The sequence below is a fragment of the Carassius carassius genome, chromosome 9 (assembly GCF_963082965.1).
Source record: "Carassius carassius chromosome 9, fCarCar2.1, whole genome shotgun sequence".
Taxonomy (NCBI): Eukaryota; Metazoa; Chordata; class Actinopteri; order Cypriniformes; family Cyprinidae; genus Carassius; species Carassius carassius.
In genome coordinates this window covers 25665824-25688120 of record NC_081763.1, presented here as the reverse complement: position 1 = coordinate 25688120, position 22297 = coordinate 25665824, and the positions used below count along the sequence as shown (strand labels likewise).

Below are 22297 nucleotides of genomic sequence, written 5' to 3'. Positions count from 1 at the left end.
TCATTAATTGTGTTTAACAATGAGCTCAAAGCATCTCTCTAACTGTGTAGACTCAAGGGCTTCACTGGCTGAGAGCAATGAGCTGGCAAGAGGAGAGTTTATGAGCCCCTCAGAACGATCCTTTATAAGAAACTGATAATTTGATCCAAAATATGAGCTTATTTTCATTTGAGTTGGGCTAATAGTTTAAGGGGATCTTGACAATGGCACAGCAATTACCTCCCACTTTTGTCGATGAATTTCATTTACTTTATAGTTACAACGCAATCAGTTCTCAGAGAGAAGTGATTTGAGTCAGATGTTCTAATCAATGTCTCCACACTCAGCTATTTCAGGGAGAATTTGAAACAAAGAATAGAAAATAAAACTCAAACAAAGAGGTTTTCCTACCATGGATTAATACTAATAGTAGTACCACTGTATTCTTTAGAGCACTTTGTGATAGTTACCATAAATACCATGGGCCATGAATAAAGCACTCAATCGCTATCAAACTGTTATTAACGAATAGCCTCACTGTGCTATGTTTGTGTTGTATTCATAATTAATGAATTTAAAAATGTAAAAAAAAAATTAAAATTTAAAAATAAAATAAAAAATTAAATATTGATTTTGAATTGAAATAGCACAAAGAATGCAGAATTGCAATTAAAATTTACATTCACCTACAGTCAATATAGTTGTACTTAATTTAGATATACATGTGTATATTTAACACATTTATTGACAAGTGTGGAAGAACACTTTATTTCCCAGAATGCCATGCCTATTAAATTTTCCACTTTTTCAGCAGCCTTGTTTCTGGAAGTTTTTTTGTCAAAAAGTTGATTTATTTCACTAATTCCATTCAAAAAGTGAAACTTGTATATTATATTCATTCATTACTTACAGACTGATATATTTCAAATGTTTATTTCTTTTAATTTTGATGATTATAACCGACAACTATGGAAAACTCCAAATTCAGTATCTCAGAAAATTACTTAAGACCAATACAAAGAAAGGATTTTTAGAAATCTTGGCCAACTGAAAAGTATGAACATGAAAAGTATGAGCATGTACAGCACTCAATACTTAGGTGGGACTCCTTTTGCCTTTATTACTGCAGCAATGCGGCGTGGCATGGAGTCGATCAGTCTGTGGCACTGCTCAGGTGTTATAAGAGCCCAGGTTGCTCTGATAGTGGCCTTCAGCTCTTCTGCATTGTTGGGTCTGGCATATCGCATCTTCCTCTTCACAATACCCCATAGATTTTCTATGGGGTTAAGGTCAGGCAAGTTTGTAGGTCAATTAAGAACAGGCATACCATGGTCCTTAAACCAGGTACTGGTAGCAAGTCCTGTTGGAAAATGAAATCTGCATCTCCATAAAGTTGGTCAGCAGCAGGAAGCATGAAGTGCTCTAAAACTTCCTGGTATACGGCTGCGTTGACCTTGGACCTCAGAAAACACAGTGGACCAACACCAGCCGATGACATGGTACCCCAAACCATCACTGACTGTGGAAACTTTACACTCTCTTCCTCCAGACTCTGGGACCCTGATTTCCAAAGGAAATGCAAAGTTTACTTTCATCAGAGAACATAACTTTGGACCACTCAGCAGTAGTCTTTTTTGAGTTAATTAGCTGATTAGAGTGTGGCACCAGGTGTCTTCAATATTGAACCTTTTCACAATATTAAAATTTTCTGAGACACTGAATTTGGGATTTTCCTTAGTTGTCAGTTATAATCATCAAAATTAAAAGAAATAAACATTTGAAATATATCAGTCTGTTTGTAATGAATGAATATAATATACAAGTTTCACTTTTTGAATGGAATTAGTGAAATAAATCAACTTTTTGATGATATTCTAATTATATGACCAGCACCTGTATATATATATATGTGATACAGTCTTTCATTCACTGCTAGATAATTTTACCCAACTACAACAAACCCGGAAATGTGAAACAGGTCCATTAGTGCAATTTTCCCACTTTGATTCGGTGGAAAACAAATTTCAGAAACAGTCACTTGATCATAAAATCCCAGGAAAACAGCCATCAATTTGCTAGCAATAACTCTAGCACTGAATGCCGTCAAGAGCTCATGAATCCACTGTAAGGAAAACACTGAGCCAGAGATGTGCGCGTGGGAAGTTATTAAGGAGGGATTCACTGCTTGCCAAAAGAACAGTCCTGCCTGTTTCATCTTTGTTAAATACCACCAGAATGGTCTACCAGGGTGAAGAGATCAAATTTGAACTTTACAACATAAATGGGAAAGTTATTTTCGTCCACAGCAAAATGGTGAATTCCGATATCAGACCCTCACAGCAGACGTGCCATATGGTGGTGGGAGTATCATGAATTTCAGCCTAAGAACTGGATAGCTTGCAGTCTTTGTGGGCATAATGAATCCTAATTGTACTCTTCATCTCCACAGCAGTACTGCTGGCTAACGTTTGTGAATTTCTCTGTCTGCTTTGTATCCAATCTCACTAAACATTGTATTTCATTCTGCACTGCATTTAGTCTCTTTGCTTGCATTATTATTTGTCTGCCAATTACGTTAGCTGAAATTTATTACCATTATTATGTGACATTTCCTCCTATCATTTCCATTGTCGCTGTAAGGTTGTGGAGGAATTACATTTAGTTTTTCCTTACAGATGGGCTATAATGAGAAGAATGGCACTAAACCTGACTTGACTTTTACAGAGAAATATACTAGTTAATGTCAGGATATCCGCCCTCGAGGTGAAGTGCAGTGTGTAGGTCGTGCATTGCAATGCTAATGATCTTAAACACACAAGTAAATCAATAACAGAGAACAACCAGAGAAATTTTATGTTTTCCAATGGTCAAGTTCTGACCTTTAGCTGAATGAAATGTTGTGGCATGGCCTGTTCAAGCAAGACAGCACCAAAATCTCAATGACATAACGTGAAGGAAGGATTTGCCTAGGTGCATGCAGCCTTTGTTCAGTCCTTCATAATATCTATATAAAATGTCAATATTATCTCATTTTCCAAGTAAAAATTTAAGTTTGCACAATTTTCCCAACAAAGATGGTGAATGAATCACTGTGTTCAATAACAATGTGAAAAGCATACTTTCATGCACTAATTGCATGATTAGATCTTACGTATGCCATTTCTATAGGATTCTTCAATAGTGAGTATACAGTACTACCCATTTTAAGTGTTAATGATGTTTTTATTACCCAGAACCACTTGAAGGAAAGTCTACTCAGGCAGCATTGATTGCTGTCCTTTTCAACATACTGCTAGAACAGTGGGAGAGGAACGCTCTTCAATAAACATCTAATTCAAGCACATTAACTCTGGCGCTGTCTTTATATGAGGGGAAGAGGGAGGGTGAGTTTCTGAATCCCACAGCAATGCTCAGGAGAAAGAACTACTTTAATATGACCTGATTCTTCAGCACACTTGGGAATGTGGTGACAGGGATACACCTTGGTAAAAGCCCGGATGCAGTCTTTTTGAAGAATGTGGTTACCTCAGTTTGGCCAGCAGACAGCAGACTATCCTGTTTCTGGAGGATTTTATTCATGCGGTCAAAGAACTCCCCGTTTCCCCTGGCAACCCTGGAAAAAGAGATGGATTAGTTCAGATGTGGAACATTTCACCCTTGTTTACATTTAATTATACAGTGTGGCTTCAAAAAGGGTTTCCCGTCCAGCCGAGTCTGGGACATTTTTTTTTTCTTTCTCTGCTCTGCTTCACTGTAATCACTATCACATATATGCTGAAAAGCTAATCTGGACCTCTGGAGTGCTGCTCATTCACACTAATAAGATAAGATGAGCAACATTGAGAGAGCTATGACAGGAATCCAGCAAACGCTTGTGTTGGGTTGACATGTAATTACTTGAGCATAGATAAATGGAGAAGTGGTAATAAACTGTCAGATTTGGACTGAAACCGAGAGTGGTGTTGACATACGACAGGACAAAGACAAATTAGCATGAAGCTTTTACTTTCAGACAATGCTTAGATTTAAGAGAAGTAAAAAACATTTTGTAATGACAGTAAAGTTATACTTCTCTATTCTATGTGAAAACTAATATAAACAATAACACTTAAAGGAACACTCCACTTTTTTTGAAAATAGGCTCAAATTCCAACTCCCCTAGAGTTAATCAGTTGAGTTTTACCATTTTCGAATCCATTCAGATGATCTCCGGGTCTGGCGGTAACACTTTTAGCTTTGCTTAGCAAAAATCACTGAATCTGATTAGACTGTTAGCATCTCACTCAAAAATGACCAAAGAGTTTCAATATTTTTCCAATTTAGTAGGTACATTGTGTACAATGACTGATGGAAAATGAAAAGTAAAGATTTTCTAGGCCGATATGGCAAGGAACTATACTCTCACTCCGGCGTAATAATCAAGTTACTTTGCTGCCATAGCATGGATGCAGCAGGCACAGTGACATTAGAGCCAGGGCCGCATTAATGCATGGGCTTACCTGGGCTTAAGCCCAGGGCCCCAGGCTGGGGTGGGCCCTCACTGAACTCAACTGTTTAACTCTAGGGGAGTTGGAAAAGCCTATTTTCACAAATAGTGGAGTGTTCCTTTAATTCCAGTTGATACTAGGGATGTGCTGAACATCACTTCTAAATACCACAAATAATGACTTATAACAGAAACAATAATAAAAAGAAAATATTAACTGAACCGATTATCCAACGAGCATCATAAAAAAGCACCCTTTTTTTCTTAAAAAAAAGTAAAATTTTAATGGATGTATTTAAAATGACAACACAATGGTGAGTTTATAAAGCTAATAGGACTAAAATGTGAACATCATGAATGAAAATGCTTATAGTGTGATTTCAAGTTCTGGTGGTCACATTGTATCTCAATTAATTGTGTGTTTAAGAAATTCAAACCATGATACTATTAAAGCTGAAGTAGGTAACTTTTGTAAAAATGTATTTGTGAAACCTGTCATTATGTCCTGACAGTAGAATTTGAGACAGATAATCTGTGAAAAAAATCAAGCTCCTCTGGCTCCTCCCAGTGGTCCTATTACCATTTGCAGAAATTCACCGCTCCCGGTAAAGAAACAACCAATCAGAGCTGCTGTCCGTAACTTTTTTTGTGTTCAAGATTTAAAAATTGTATATAATAAGCGAGTACACCATGAATCCATTTTCCAAACCGTGTTTTTAGCCTGTCCTGAATCACTAGGGTACATCTATAATAAGTGTTTATATTCTGACTATTTTAGATTGCTTCGGGGGTACCGCGGCGGAGTAACCCGGTACCTTTGTGATTCTTCATAGACATAAACAGAGAGAAGTAGCTCCGGCTTCAATGTTCTTCCGCAAAACGCAAGCAGTTCTGTTTATTAACCGCTAGACCGTCAAAAGTTACGGACTGCAGCTTTAAATACCTAATTTTAAAGTTTTTTTTTTTTTTAAGTCTATTTAGTCTATTTTTAAGTCTATTTAGTCTATTATATATATATATATATATATATATATATATATATATATATATATATATATATATATATATATATATATAAAATTGCACTTTTAATCCTTGCCTACATTCTGTTCTATCTGAATACATAATAAGATAATTTTGTCATTCCAACAGATCAACACACTCTAAACGCAATTTGTAACTATTTTATGTTTTGGCGAATTTTAATTTGTATGAATTTGATGAATCTTATTTGTATGTTTTCATATAATCTGCACACACTCCACTGGTGATTAGGTTAGGGCAAGCTTAATATTTTCTATAAAAATAAATAAATAAATCATATTGTACAAATTCATATGAAATCGGCATCTTAAAATAAAACAGTTACTTTTTTTCATGATATCAGGTTACAGGAGAAAAATGCACAGATAAATACTGTTGTACCTTTGCTGGTTTGTTATTATTATCAAATGACTTAACCAGCCTCTTTAGATAAATTCCACTGATAAACATTTTATTTTATTTTCACTAGTTGGCCAGTACCAAACTAGCACTAACCTGTGGTGTGCTTCCCAAACAATAGCTGGATTTCCATAACCCTGCTTTTATGCACATTTTGAAGTATCGCATCAGAATTTGGATTGGATTTTGCAAATAAATTCCTCCAAGCGCATCAAAAAAAGTATTGTGATTTTGCGCTATGGGATGGTAAATGCAGACTAACCAGTGGACCGATCTCATTCCACAGCATCTAAAATGTTGTTATGGTCATTCGGAAATGCCAGAGCAAATCTGCCATCAAAGTATTTCTGTATAATTGCCTCCCAGAACTGTCAAACGACTACCAATCAAACAACAGTATCCACCTCCGAAAGCAACAACTGTGTTTATTGTGTTTCGTCTGCTCATTCTGATGTCCAAGTACCGTATTTTCTGGACTATAAGTCACACTTTTTTCATAGTTTGGCTGGTCCTGCGACTTATAGTCAGGTGCGACTTATTTATCAAAATTAACTTGACATGAACTGAGAGAAATGAATCAAAACATTACCATCTACAGCCGCGAGAGGGCACTCAATGCTGCTCAGTGCTCCTGTAGCCTACACTGAGCAGCATAGAGCGCCCTCTCGCGGCTGTAGACAGTAATGTTTTTTCTTGGTTCTTGGTTCTAAATAAATGCGCCTTATAGTCCAGTGCGACTTATATATGATTTTTTTCTCATCATGACGTATTTTTGGACGGATGCGACTTATACTCAGGTGCGACTTATAGTCCGAAAAATACGGTAATTTATTATATAGGAAAAGTGGCAAAAATAGTGGCAGTTTATCAGGAAGTGACAATCTTGTTCTCTTTGACTCTTTGGATGGAAACGGTGTTTGTCCGCAAATACACACTTTTGGGAAATGCCCCTCAGTCTGGTGCATAATGGAAATTCATGCTATTCTTTTCAGTGAGGCAGATAAATCCATTACTTTACACATCTGAAAGAATGGGATCAGATAGCAGATGTGGCTCAGGCAAACGGAGCCGATCCTCCCTTCATGCAAAATATGCAAGTTGTGTAGGGCCCCCGAAACACCAAGGGGCCCGCTTGCTCTCAAAGAAGATTGAATTTTAGTTTTGTTTTTTAATTTGGCCAGCGGTTATGAAAACATGAATTATCATTTCTTTTATTGCGGTGTGCTGTCGCCTTTTCTACGTAAAAATCAGTTCATGTTATGTAAATGTCGTAGAGTCTTGCTCGAGACTAAAAAAAATATTTGAAAGCGTATCGAGTGGTGGAATAGACACTGTTTCTCAAGCGCTTTCCACGATTTGAGATGGCGTGAAACGCTGACAAATGCATTTCATTCATTTCATCCCCCTGGCCAACACAGTTTTGAGTTGGGCCCCCTGAAATCTAGGACACAAACAAGCTTGGGAAACACTGACAGCAGAAATCAGGACTTGTTGTGGACCTTGCTGTTTCGAGTTTATGTACAGAACGCCTGTGCTCACTGGGAATTGAGGTGACAGGCCTCCTCGTCCCTCTGACAAGCCTGAAAATCAACAGCTTGAAGCACATCCCCGAGAAATGGGCTCCATGGTGATAAGAAAATGATGGACATTTTCCATTCTCATTAGACTGCTTAAACATCATTAATGCAACAAGTATACAATTGCAAATTGCCGCTTCCGATCAAGACTCTTACACACTGTCCAACTTAATTTATCTTATCGCAAGGGGCTGGAAAGCGTGCATCTCCCGCAAACTGGGGTGAACTCCTGGACCCCTGCCACTTGCTAATTTTCCAGACCCGGTAGTCATGGTGATGATAGGCTGTTCAATGCAGGATTGGTTGGCAGAGTGAAGCACCTAGGGAATATCACCCCATCTCTCCTGCTCTGCCCTGCCTGACTTCAATAGAGTGTGGAGGAATGAGCAGGGAATGCATTAGTATGGCCATACAGCTGTCAGACCCCCTCGGTTGAGCTCCAGCCCCCCATATCTCATTATTTATCCAGCCCATCCACTCCAGACCATTTCTTTATCAACACCATCACAGCAGGTGAGCATTATATATCTGTGCCCCCAGATATCCAACAGAGCGCTCCTGGGATTCCCTCAGGAGATGAATTAGGGATGACAGTTTGAGTCTGCATTCATCCATATTAATATACTCTCAACGAGGCCACACATTATATCATTGTCTGATAATTCTAGGACTGTCTAGACCAGTGGTTCCCAACCTTTTTCAACTCACGACCCACACAACCACACACATATGTTTGCGCGGCCCACTTCAAAAAAAATTAACTGACCCCGCTATTTTTGGGTTAATAACTGTATTTATTGAATGAACTAGGGCTGTGCGATATGGACAAAAAAACAAAACAAAACTATTGCGATTTCTTTGATCAATTTTGCGATTGTGACACACACCGATATGCTTTTACAGTCATAAATGCATTCAGGATTAATTTAAAACATATTTCCAAAAGAAAACCAATTAGAGCTTTATCAAAAAGTTGTAACGTCTTAGAACAGACATAAGTCAAAATTATCACTATAGTAAAGATGTAACAAAAATGTATAGACTTATGGCAAAAAAAACAAAACAAAAAAAATCCTGTGTACAGGGACTTTTTTTTCTTTTTTGCCATGCATTGTTCATAGAGCTCATTAACTTTAGCGGTGCCTCAGGTGTTTGCAGTGTGTATACAGTATGTGTATGCGGTCAGCAGTGAGAGCGCATAAATATAACGGGAAAACACATTAAAATAATGCACGAGCGCGAATCTCTCTCTCTGTTCACACGCAGATTTCCTTTGCTCTGTCACAAAACCGTGCTTGCTCAGATACACGCTGCTCTGCGCGGAGAGAGTGTGCGTACTTAAAACGTGTCTCCTCTCACTTAAACTGCGTCCTGTGCACTCACAATTCTCTCTATGCTCATGTGTTCGATATTTTCGCACGTTTTTATTTCTAGCCTTTTACCGCGTACAGTGTGAACGCTCTGATCCGTTAACATGGGCTCGGAAAAAAGGCTCATCACAGACAGAGTGTGGACCTGGAGTTAGGCATATGCCCAGTCTCTTCTGTTCTCGCGCTAGGCGCAATGCATTCTTATTGGATCGGATAGCATACTATGGGAGGTCAGGGCCGCGGAAAATCGTGCTATAAAGCGATTTAGAAATTGCGCACGCTCAAATCGAGATTTTATGACGATTTCTTTTAATCGCACAGCCCTAGAATGGACTGGAAATTAACAGAAAATAATTGGCGGCCCACCTGCAATACCACCGCGACCCACTAGGGGTCCGCGGACCACAGGTTAAAAACCACTGGTCTAGACCATTTTGTACGTACCCATGAGAAAGAAAAATCACAAATGATATAGCTTTAATGTCTCAGTTGATTCTCATAGAAGGCATAGAGATAAAAAGACGTGCAAACATGCTGCAAACGATTGCATCGGTTTGCTAACTTGAACCATTTTGCTCATTTCAAGAACACACTCACTGTCCAAAATCCCAACCTCCAAAAACATGTCCGCAAACCCCATGGATCAGGGTTGGGCTGGTTATCTTGGCCTTGTAAAGGGGTGGTAACTAGGGTTGGGCCGATAGACGATTCCATTGTCCATTGCCAATGGCTGATAGACATCATAATGTTGTGCCTGCATCGTGATGACCCCCCCACAGCCCCTTTTAGAATCACTTTTTAGTTTCAATATAACTTTTGAGATTTGTGACTGCACGTTTATACTATGGAGCGGCAGTAATTACCACACATTTTACAAGATTATATGTCTGAGGATCTGCAATCTATGATATATATATATAATTAATCTCTATTATAGATCAGTGGTTCTATAGTATTTTGTCATGTGTAGACACAGTGTTAGGAATTTACTGAATTTATTATTTAGGGAACTTACTGCCTTAAGAAGAGTTTACAAGGTATTTTTCTTTTCATCTTGCCTCTGTAGAATGCATATTAAAGTTCATAAGTGCAGCACTTATTTGTTTACAGTAAAGACGCTTTAAGAGCCACCTGCTGGCAGAGAGTGAATATGCATTTCATTCAGCTCATCTGCCGATTCTGTTTCATGTAGATATTTGTATGTATAGTTTCACAAAACTAAAGTCAAAACATTCTGTTTTAGCTTCAAATTATGAAATTATACAATCTAATTTAGATAAAAAACTGCTCATGTTGCATGTACGCAGCACCTTTGTTTGGATCGGGATTAAAATCCAGTGGTTGCCTCTACTTTTAAATGGAAAGAGCACAAAGCCTTATTTTGTTTATATTATTAGATGCTATATTAGTGAAAGTGACGTGACATATAGCCAAGTATGGTGACCCATACTCAGAATTCGTGCTCTGCATTTAACCCATCCAAAGTGCACACACACCCGGAGCAGTGGGCAGCCATTTATGCTGCGGTACCCAGGGAGCAGTTAGGGGTTCGGTGCCAAGCTCAAGGGCACCTCAGTCGTGGTATTGAAGGTGGAGAGAGCGCTGTACATTCACTCCCCCCCCACCTACAACTCCTGCCAGCCTGAGACTCGAACTCACAACCCTTGGATTGCAAGTCCAACACTCTAATCGTTTAGATCAGGATATCTTGGCCACAACTTCCCCGCTGTTTTAAAAAAACGTGCAGCTTTTTGTCCAAGCAATAATAAAAGGACACATTTAATTTACAATTTGCAAATTGTACACAAAAGGTCCCTGGAAGACCTACTCTTCCAGGCAAGATCATGAAGTGTGCATCTGATGGATACTGTACTATCCCATGAGGCCACAGGAGAGGATTTGTGAATGACAGTGTAGCGACACAACTGACGCTGATAGGTGACATGACAATGACAACATGACAGATGTGGTACATCTGGATTCCATTCTTCTACACACATTCATACCATATAGAACATACTTTTTTTAAAGGTCTCTAAGCATGCACTTTTTAAAAAAGAAATATTTACACAGAGAGTATGTGATTTTTGCATGCAGCCTTTTTCCCTGTCTTTGTGCTGCCATCAGCTAATCAATGTTTTCATGAGCAGCTCCATAGTGATTAGGTCACATGAGATTTACAGCTCAGGTGGATTGGTTCAAATAAGTTATGGTCCCATGAGCACAGATGGCAGATATCAAATCACGTCTTTGAGCTATTATAGATAATATTGGCAACCATGCAAAATGACTGACAGACAGAGAAAGTTTCTGATTGGCTAGTTTCAGAGGCTGCTTCTCTCACTATTTTCAACTGAGTACAGAGCCTAGTACTGTCAGGTAGAGACAGGTAATGATATAATTCAGTGATATCTTTCAAGCAGTAAAGACATTTCATGTGTGGTATTCAAAAACATTGCTTGAAGCCCATTTTAGTTTCCTGTTTCTCAGATTTTGTCTCCTGGGAAAAGACCTTAGTCATCTTCTCTAGAGTTTCACAGTGTCAAAACTGTGCTAAGACACCAAAGTATGCAATCAAGTAAGATATCCTGATCTAAACTCTTAAACACTTCAGAATGTCAAATTCCTTTGAAACAAAATGATCTCAACTCTTATCTGAATTAATTTTGTAACTGTATGCTTTTATTGTATATAAACAGCTGCCCCATTTGTTTCTGTTTTATTTCTCCTCAGGAATTTTAAAGGCCTCGGACAGAGCAAAATGATTGGATGGAAATTTATGGTCCTATGCCTTCCACAGATTATATAAATACATATAATTACATTTAGACCACTTAGTGATTGCTATCAGGACGTGAAGAGATTTTCAACCAGCATAACAAAAAATATTTTTTGAACCAAATCACCTACCCTGTCTTTAAGATAAACATCTGAGACATAACTGACAAAGCTCATAAATAGTAACCTATGAGCTGTAATATTTTACTCTGGGTGTTGCTGAAAACCAATAAGCTTGCTGTTTAAAAGTCAAGAACACTTTTGCATCTGTTCTTGGCTTTACATCTCCAATCAAAGCCTTTAAACCTTTCTGTGCTGTTATTACTTGAAAAGTGATTGCATGGGAGGCATGGATTATTACAACTTCTGTGATTTATATGAATGCAAGTGTGACACACACACACACACACACACAGGCAAATAGGCACAAAGCTTATTTGGCTGTCCATGTTCATGTTGCTAGGATACAGACCTTTCCATGAAGCTTTTTATTATTTTAGCAATATTGTTTATTTTCATTATTCAGACTTCAAAGGTTGTATTGGAGACCAAAAAAATGAAAAGTAAATAATTTACTGACATATCACAAACACACACAGATACAAGCATATGAATGCAGGAGCCTCCCGTTGACTGGACTTCAGAGGACCACAGAATAAAAAATACGGTTTGGCACTTATGAATCAGATGAATGCCCAGCAAAATTAAATGTTAAGTATGCAACAATCATCCTTTGGTTAAGCGACATTTAGAGACAAATCGTTTTGCCGAGTTTGTGCAGAAATTAAAAGTAATTCTCAACCACACAACAGGAAATAAAATTCTGAATGGAGCTAATTACCTCTGATTTCATTCGGACCCTTCAGGTCATACTGCATGTGATTACACTAATTTCTAATACTGCCGCCAATCAACCTTATTCCTCATATTTTCCACAGTGTACTGCGGGCGCATCATAATACAAGATCTTTCTCTTAACCAGGTAATTTAGATGACTGTCACGGCTTTATCAATGTTACACATCGAGGCTCCTACTACTGCTTGTTTCCCAACAAGGTGATTATATCAAGTAAACATGGTGCTGAACTACTGCTCCTTCATGTTGTTGTGAACGTCTTAATTCTTGTGGATCATTAAGAGGGAAAAATATTGAATCTATATTTTAACATTAGTTTGATTTTTTGTAGTTTGTCATGTTCTGTTCTAATAAGATGGCAATAAGACAGTAATTCAAAATTATTTTGTGAATGATTGAAGTGTCAATATTTGTATTTATATTAAAATACTTTTAATATTTATATTCAATTTGAGTCATGCATGGGCTAAAATAATCACTTTTAAAAGAGAGATAAATATAACAAGACACTGGTCCCAAAACTGAATTATAAAGCTAGCATCCTTATAATCGAGCTATATACTCACTTATAGACTAGAAGTACATAACCAACAGTCATGCAACGCATCTGTAATCATGTGATTCAATAAAAAGCTTGTTGTGGAAACATCATTTCACCTCTTTCTCCTTTTAAAATGATGACAAATTGCTCTCTCTGTGTTTTAGTATGAGCTGCAGTCAATGGTCGGCTTAACAATACAAAATAAAATGTTCTCCTATTCACTGTAATGATCAACTCAAATTAGTGTGCATCATTAGATACTACCAAGACAAAAACACTATTACAAACCGTCTGATCTAATCAATAACAAAATATAAGGGAAACCTAGCTCTGATTCTGAAGATATGGAACATGAATGGCTAAAGATGTGAAAAACAAGCGTATTTTCCTGCAAAGAGAAATTATTTTGGATTGATCTAAAAGTTCAGAGGTTCATTTAGTCCTGTTTCTCCCATATTCTCACACAATGCACTTTTATCGTCCTGCCATTCAGCATGGGTCAACACCATCAGATACACAAATGTTTAAGATTAAGAATGAGACTAAACATGTTTAAGCTCCTTCTACTGAACTGCCACCACAGTCAGACTGAAAATCGTATGGTGATGACAAAATAACAATAAATAATATTCTGTTCAACCCTGTATTTACTGTATTCAGCAGCCATGTTGCTTTTCTGGTGTCGCTACTAATAGGATGTACAGTAGTTAACCATTATTCTCATTCTATTTATCTAAGAATTTAAAAAAAATCAATATAACAATGCAATTTCAATGATGGAGATGACATATTTAAAACTTTAATATGATTTAATGGACCTGAGCTGACACAAACTACCAATTAACAATGAACTAACATTAGCAAAGATCAACAAATATTGAAACAAATATATTGCTTATTGTTAACTGATGCATTAACTAAATTCAGCTAAAAAGACCTCATTGTAAAGTGTTGTGCAAAATATAAACAAAATTGGATCAAATTATGAAAAGAAAAAAACAACCTTATTGAACTCAAAGCTGGTGAAACATGGAAATAAGACCTACTTTGAATGAAGAAACTATGAGGATTTACCACCAATTACACACCAATTTGAAAAACTAATGGATTGCATAGTCGATATAAAAAACTGGATGACGAGTAATTTCTTACTGCTAAATTCTGAAAAAACAGAGGTGTTAATTATAGGACCTAAAAGCTCTGCTTGTAATAACCTAGAACACTGTCTAAGACTTGATGGTTGCTCTGTCAATTCTTCGTCATCAGTTAGGAACCTAGGTGTGCTACTTGATCGCAATCTTTCCTTAGAAAGCCACGTTTCTAGCATTTGTAAAACTGCATTTTTCCATCTCAAAAATATATCTAAATTACGGCCTATGCTCTCAATGTCAAATGCAGAAATGTTAATCCATGCATTTATGACCTCAAGGTTAGATTATTGTAATGCTTTATTGGGTGGTTGTTCTGCACGCTTAGTAAACAAACTAGAGCTAGTCCAAAATGCAGCAGCAAGAGTTCTTACTATAACCAGGAAGTATGACCATATTAGCCCGGTCCTGTCAACACTGCACTGGCTCCCTATCAAGCATCGCATAGATTTTAAAATATTGCTTATTACTTATAAAGCCCTGAATGGTTTAGCACCTCAGTATTTGAATGAGCTCCTTTTACATTATAATCCTCTACGTCCGCTACGTTCTCAAAACTCAGGCAATTTGATAATACCTAGAATATCAAAATCAACTGCAGGCGGCAGATCCTTTTCCTATTTGGCGCCCAAACTCTGGAATAACCTACCTAACATTGTTCGGGAGGCAGACACACTCTTGCAGTTTAAATCTAGATTAAAGACCCATCTCTTTAACCTGGCATACACATAACATACTAATATGCTTTTATTATCCAAATCCGTTAAAGGATTTTTAGGCTGCATTAATTAGGTAAACCGGAACCGGAAACACTTCCCATAACAACCTATGTACTTGCTACATCATTAGAAGAATGGCATCTACGCTAATATTTGTCTGTTTGTCTCTTGTTCCGAGGTCACCGTGGCCACCAGATCCAGTCTGTGTCCAGATCAGAGGGTCACTGCAGTCACCCGGATCCAGTACGTATCCAGACCAGATGCTGGATCAGCACCTAGAAAGGACCTCTACATCCCTGAAAGACAACGGAGACCAGGACAACTAGAGCCCCAGATACAGATCCCCTGTGAAGACCTTGTCTCAGAGGAGCACCAGGACAAGACCACAGGAAACAGATGATTCTTCTGCACAATCTGACTTTGCTGCAGCCTGGAATTGAACTACTGGTTTCGTCTGGTCAGAGGAGAACTGGCCCCCCAACTGAGCCTGGTTTCTCCCAAGGTTTTTTTCTCCATTCTGTCACCGATGGAGTTTCGGTTCCTTGCCGCTGTCGCCTCTGGCTTGCTTAGTTGGGGACACTTCATCTTCAGCGATATCGTTGACTTGATTGCAAATAAATGCACAGACACTATTTAACTGAACAGAGATGACATAACTGAATCCAATGATGAACTGCCTTTAACTATCATTTTTGCATTATTGACACTGTTTTCCTAATGAATGTTGTTCAGTTGCTTTGACGCAATGTATTTTGTTTAAAGCGCTATATAAATAAAGGTGACATTGACAAGGTGACATTTACATTTTTTTAAATAGTAGGCCTAATAAATGAATAATAACATAGTAATATATTATATAAAAGATATCTCAAGAATCTGTGTCTGGCATCGGGATCTTATTCCACATAATCGTTTTTAAACATTTCCATTGATCTGTAGATCAGGGTTTCCTGTGATGTGAATAAATACGGGACGCTCTGCACAGCTTTGTATCATTTGCATAATATTAATGAGTGAGTATCTGGGTTACAGGTATTAATTCTCTTTGGTGCTAATGAAGGAGACAAACAGCTTCCTGCAGACCTAATGATGGTAGACATATAGCCCGAGGCAACAGCGGCAAACGCACTTCGGAGTCTCATAGGAGGCTGACTGAATCCTGTTTTTTCCAGCTGCTAGTTAGGAAAACAATGGCGGGATTGCATGCATTGACCGCTGCTAATGACATCTGGTCAGTGATTTCAGCAATCACCCTTGCGTACAGTATTAAAAACATTAACGAAGAAGGGTACATCAAATCAAACGCAAAATAATCATTTAGTTCAGTTCTGCATGTAACAGGTGTTTTTCCCTCCTAGACAGAAGAGGTGCAGTCATTAAAAATAAAGCAGCTCATATTTTAGGAGCAGCTGTGATAAACAGACATGTTTTGGTTGCTATAGAAACCTCAAGGTTCATATGCCCATCATTACGTTTGGCTTTGAAATCAGTCGAAAAGGAATCAAATCAAGACAGACAGAGGGGACGGCTGAAAAACAATTGACTTTGTTTCCCTACAGCAGTGTACCCGTTCACAACATACACGTTTGTGGACATGAAGTTGATCATATAGCATTGAACAATCATGTGACCTACCTAGGACTAACTAAGTCAAAGTAATGTGTTAACAAGCATATAAACCTGTAAATACACATGTTCTGTTCTTGTAACACTGTGGAGATGCACTGGAAAGCACATCAGCCATGTTTTATTTATAGCCTCTAGTAATAGGACTTTCTTCGACTTGCATTATCATTCATCGCTAAGCATAGTGACCAAACCACTTTTATCTTTGCTTCCTGAAAATTGTCTAAAAAAAAAAACCTGGCCTGAGTGGAAAAGAAAAAGTCTACTGCACTGAGCCAGGAAGGTAATTGTTGCATGATCCACACAAAGGCCTTCTTGTACTGAATTCTTAACAATGATAAAAATTGAAATGTGATCGAACAAGGTGTCAAGATTGAGTCATTCTCAAAGCATGAATGTACTATAGAAGTAGTAGGCGTTCAAGAGCTAATTGAGTCACTGGCCTCTTCATGGACAGTCATCCCACCATCTGCTAAGATCTGGAAGAAGTTGATAGATCAATATAAAACTCGAAATATTAAGAAGATTCAAACAATAATTAAATGTATTAACCTCTACTGTATCACTATGTAAAATAATGGTTGTTAAATAAATTATTTTCTGAATTGAAGTATCCCTTTTAACCAGCCATAAGTTTACACACCAGGTAAAGCCTCACTTGACAGGCTGACAAAGACATTTTCTTTACATCAGCAATTCAGCATATTAGACTGACGTTGTGATACATAACATGATGTTATGTTACATTATATGTCATGCTACGTTACGTCACGTCATATGTTTGACTGCATTACATATGTTTTCATTTAAATTTGTACAAAATATGCTATGTATAAATGTGTTGCCAATGTTGTACCCATGTGTAAGTATTAAAAAGTGGGCCTCCACATCCATGGTTCTTTCCAAGCTTTCTTCCCCATTTCCTTTAACATTTTCAGCTTTTCCACTGCCACATTTGTCTTTCTCTCCGTGAGGTTTCAAAGGCACTATTCTTTGTAAAGCAGCTTTGGGACAATATATTGTGAAAAGCACAATGCATACAAATAAAAACTGAATTGACTTAATGGTTCTTTAGAGATAAGAACTATTATCTTCTTTAGAAAGCCTAAATCTTTGTACTGGTGCTTTTTGGCAGTTGTAGTCGGGTTCCACTTTGCCTACAAAGTAACAAGAAGCTTTCTAAAGTACAAACAGATTAGAACTGGTGAATATAGAAGTGAGTTCAGCAGCTTTAGGCTGTAAAAGCCTTTTAGGTTGTAATGGAAGCTTTCATTTTGAGAGAGTGTGCTCTCATGGTGCAGACTCACCTGTGTACGATGGTGCCAGAGCGGCGTGCGAGCGTCGGGGGACTCCCTCCAGCGCTGGTGCTGGCCGGTGGCTCCCTCCTGGTCCTCAGGGACTGGCTCCTCTGCACCTGCCTCATCACACTGCTCTTCAGATCCAGCAGTGTCGACATGCTCATTCACTATCTGCAGAAAATACCACACACTGCATCAGCTACGCCGCAGGAGGGGTGGAAAGGTGACAGAATGAGGGGACGTGTGGGGGCCATTATCAGAGAGCATTTCTCAGAAAGTCGGGAGAGGCAAAACAATTAACCCTGCGTCCTCCTCTCGGGCCGACCATTGGCTATGCTCACAATGGGAACGATGAGTAATTACAGGAATCATTCCTCCCTCTCATAATCCAGTTATAAACACACTTAGCATAGGGCACACGCGGCTGCTGTCCAGTGTTAATTGACGCACGTGTCAGGCACATTTGTCTTCAGCCGCAGTGAGCGGTCATCGGTGTGAGAAGCGATTACTCCCACTGTCAAAACAGCGACAAATTTTTCACCCGACAGCTCAGATGTGGTGCAGATGGAGATTGTGAGAGTTCGGTACAGACTCTTAATTCTGTTATGACTGGAACCAGAGGTTTAAACTCTAGGCTCTTAACCCAAGGAGCCTGAGAGCGAAGAACAGCCACTTCTGAGAAGAGACTGAGAGTGACTCACTCGTGAGCCACATTCAGTCACATCTCTGGGAAAAGCAATGGGTCGATACAGAGAGAAAGAATCACCGGGTGAAAAAAAGATCGTAAGCGATTGACAGAATGAGTGGCGGATGATCATTCTGATTGAGATGTCACATGCAAAATGTACAAATGGTTCTTTCATTTCATGACAGACTGCTTTTGTCAAATCTCTAAATGTTACAAGGAGGAGTTCTAAAGCCCACTGTCGTATCAGTTGTTTTATATACATCAAAGACATACAAACAACTCTACGTTTACATGTCACTGGTACAATATTCACAATACTACATCAGATTGTCAGGTTTTTGGTTAAGGGCATATTTTTCCAAAGATTTAGCATATTAAATCAGTGAAGAAAGCACCATAGACCCGTTTGGGCTGGTTTATATTGCAACATATTTTTTTTCGAGCTGTTTACTACAGTCCAGCTTGATCAACTCTCAGACATGACAAAACCAGCATTAAGGTGGCCCAAAAGATTTATGCTGAGTACCAGTTTAGCTTTTGTAGCAGACATTTGCAGCATTGATTTCATTGCATTGAAGTCCACACAGCTGAAAATAAAACATCTTAGCCCTGTCTACAGCTCTAATTTGCTCCAACACATCTGTCTTGAAGTTTCTAATGATCCCGAAGACCTTGATTAGCTTGTTCAGATGTATTTAACTAAGGTTGAAACCAAGCTTTGCAGGACAGTTACATTTCCAGGAGCAAGCCTGTACAGCCCTGTTTTAGCCTAAGCTGGTTTGCTGATTGTAGCAGGTCTCCAAACCTGGTCAAAATTGTCTTTTGACTGATTTAAGCAGGGTTTTGGTATTTAATTACTATCATTTGTTCTTTTAAATGCAATGTTTATTTCCTGAACGCGGAAGTCTCGCCCGACTCATACTGGAACGATGCTTTACATTTCTAGTCATATTACCATTTTCTGAGCTGCTAATATAACATTAAACTTATGAAAATGGTTTTAAAAAGCACATGGTGACATAGTTTTATCACTTTGCAGAGTTGCAATGACCATCTTTTTGCAGTAACTCACCTGTCATAGTTTAATGAGAGAGTAGATGACCAGATGGAGGTTAGCTGCACTGTAAACGGATGAGTGCACATATCACAACAAATACACTGCCGGACACAGACAGATTTGTTGCTGCACAAAACAAGTAGCCTACTGTACAGGAATTCCTTAAGTTTATTGCTGTTACTGTGACAGCCAACAACCTAAAAGCTTAAACCTGCCCACATTTATATATTTAGTATGGGTCAGTTTAGTATGGGTCAGTATTTAGTATGAGTTTGGGTCACCATACTTGGCTGAATGTCACGTCACTTTAATTAATTGAGTAAATCTTTTTATCCTGTTTTAACATGGATTTCTATGGAGACTGGAACAAAGGAGCATCCTAACGGAAGTTAGAATCCATCATGGCGGCGCTCATCGGTTACTCAGGAAAAAGGTAGATAATTGATAAATGTTTGAAGGCTACATGCTAATGTTTTAAAGTATTTACTTATAAATAATAACAGCATTTCAGTAGTTTTTGCTATACTGAAATTGTACCAGAGAACCGTGGAACGTTTTACAGGTAATGATCCCGCCTGCTGAAATGTAGGTACCGTGACAACACTAATGTCAACTCAAATCTGCAGACTGGCTCTGACTTTCAGTAACTAGCATCAACTCATCCAGACTGTAAATAGGGGCAAACATTGAAGCAAAAGTCATATTAGTGTATTTCTGCCTTTATTCTGCTTTAAGGTTTTTCTATTCCAGAAAGGCAAGCTCATTTCTGGTTTCTCTCAGCTTGATTAACCCTGCAGGACACGAGGAGAAGACATTCTTGCTTTTCCCCTTCTTTTTATCTAACCAGACGTGCATCAAGAAACGTCGAAAAGAAGAGAGAAAGCAAAGCAGTCCATCTGAATACCAGCACCTTCCCGACTCCCTCCACAGAGCAAATTCCACCAGTCGCTGTGCTGGAATCGAGTGTAATGCGCATCGAAGAGCACCGCGGCGCATTCACCTGAATTCTCAGCTCTTACTGGTGCCAATTAGCACCAGGCCACCGAGCAGCTGCTTCCCAGGTAAACTCATTTCAATTACACACTCCGCCATCTGAATTGAATGTCACTCCATCTCAGTCATCAGCTCCCATGAAAGGCGAGAACTGACACGCTACCAAACACAAGACAACAGCTGCCGAGGGAGCACTGCCATAGCCGAGAGCGGGAACATCGGGTCCTTCTCACCGGGTCGTCCCCGCTGAGCCTCTGTCCCTCACAAAGGTTCTTGGGCCATGTGAATGACATCGCTGCTCAATAGAGAGACGGTAAGCCTGGCAGTCAAAGGCTTCTCCGCTGGGGATGGAGGGGTCTCTATGGTAACGGCTGAGCGAGAGGAACCGCCAGTGCAGGTACATAGGATTCAACAAAAGCTGCACAAATTTATCATATCACCTTGTGTTGGGTCAGTTAAACTGGCGGTGATGACCAAGGGAATCTAGGAAAAATTTCACATCATCTTCTATTCCTACACTGGCATGTAAAAGTTAAGGGCACCCCCATCAGATAAGCAATATCACTGTTATGCTTCTCTCATGGCTTCAGATTTATCGATTTCAATTTTTCCAATTGCTTTTTTGATTTCATAATCTTCTGTTTCGTAGATTCCTACTCTCATTCATATACAAAGGCTGAGCGACTGCTTCAGCACATGGATTTTTATTCTCATTTATAGAGATGAGGTAACCTTCTGATCTTTGTCTAGCGAAATGAGGCAGGGCTGCTGTATAATGCTTTCAGCAGCCTGACCGGTGCCTATTCCTCAACCTTCATTTATTGTGACAAATTCTTTCTGACAAGATATGCCATCCAATGGAGAAGACCTTTCAGACTACAATGAGGTTTTCCAGGTCAGTATTTATGCCTTCGCTAGCCATATTTAACTAAATAGACCATCTTGAATGATTTTGGCATCATTAGATGTCACAAAGTTCTGTTTTGCATTATTTATTTTTTTATATTTTAACATTAATCGTATGTGCTGTGAACACTATTTCCTATTTATTCTATTGCTCTCAGCCCACTAATCCAACAGGAACACTGTTTTCATAATATTTTATGATGGCAGGCCCTGTGATTGTCATCGACGCAATCACCGCTCTCTTTCAGTGTTTCTGGATAAGCACTGAGAGACGGAGTATATATTGGAGTAAATATTGTCTTTTTTAATATTGATGAATTGGATTAATTGGTACTTACTACTTCTGATGGGCTGCGATGGCCCTGTGACAAAAAAAGGTTAGGAAACATTAATACGGGGCAGGTAGCACAGGGGAGGAACCAGGGCTCATATCATTATGATCTCAAAGCTGATAAGACCAATAATCCTCCAGGCTGTGATAAAGGTGTATGAGGCCATCAGGGGATCTATGCCAGCTTATTCCCCACAAGGCCATACTCAAAGAGCCAATCTGCAGTGTTGATCAACATTAGCATCAGGCATAATACCACAGACATTTTGCAATTGAGATCGATCGGACTCGAAACCCTATTGGTCTCTCCGAAATGAAACTAAATAAGAATAGCTATAGTTCTGTGTCCATCCAAGCTGCATCTGAGATGTTTACAGGCGCTTACACTCACCATGTGATGGAACAAATCAGTTAGATGTCCAATGACACAGTCTTTTACACCGAATGTGTTGTGTCACTGAATGCTGAACAATGACTGCTAGTGAAATAGCCCTGTAGTAA

The 22297-nt window shown here is 38.7% G+C and overlaps 1 protein-coding gene across 1 annotated transcript in view; it reads right to left on the bottom strand.

The window, feature by feature from the left end:
• baiap3 (BAI1 associated protein 3) overlaps positions 1-22297 on the bottom strand; it is a 51227-nt gene that overhangs the window by 25703 nt on the left and 3227 nt on the right. Inside the window, exons 2-3 of the mRNA XM_059558608.1 lie at positions 17831-17992; positions 3505-3592 (exon numbers count right to left, since the gene is read on the bottom strand). Of these exons, the coding sequence (XP_059414591.1) occupies positions 3505-3592; positions 17831-17985 (243 nt within the window). The 5' untranslated portion in view covers positions 17986-17992. The remainder of the gene's footprint in view (positions 1-3504; positions 3593-17830; positions 17993-22297) is intronic.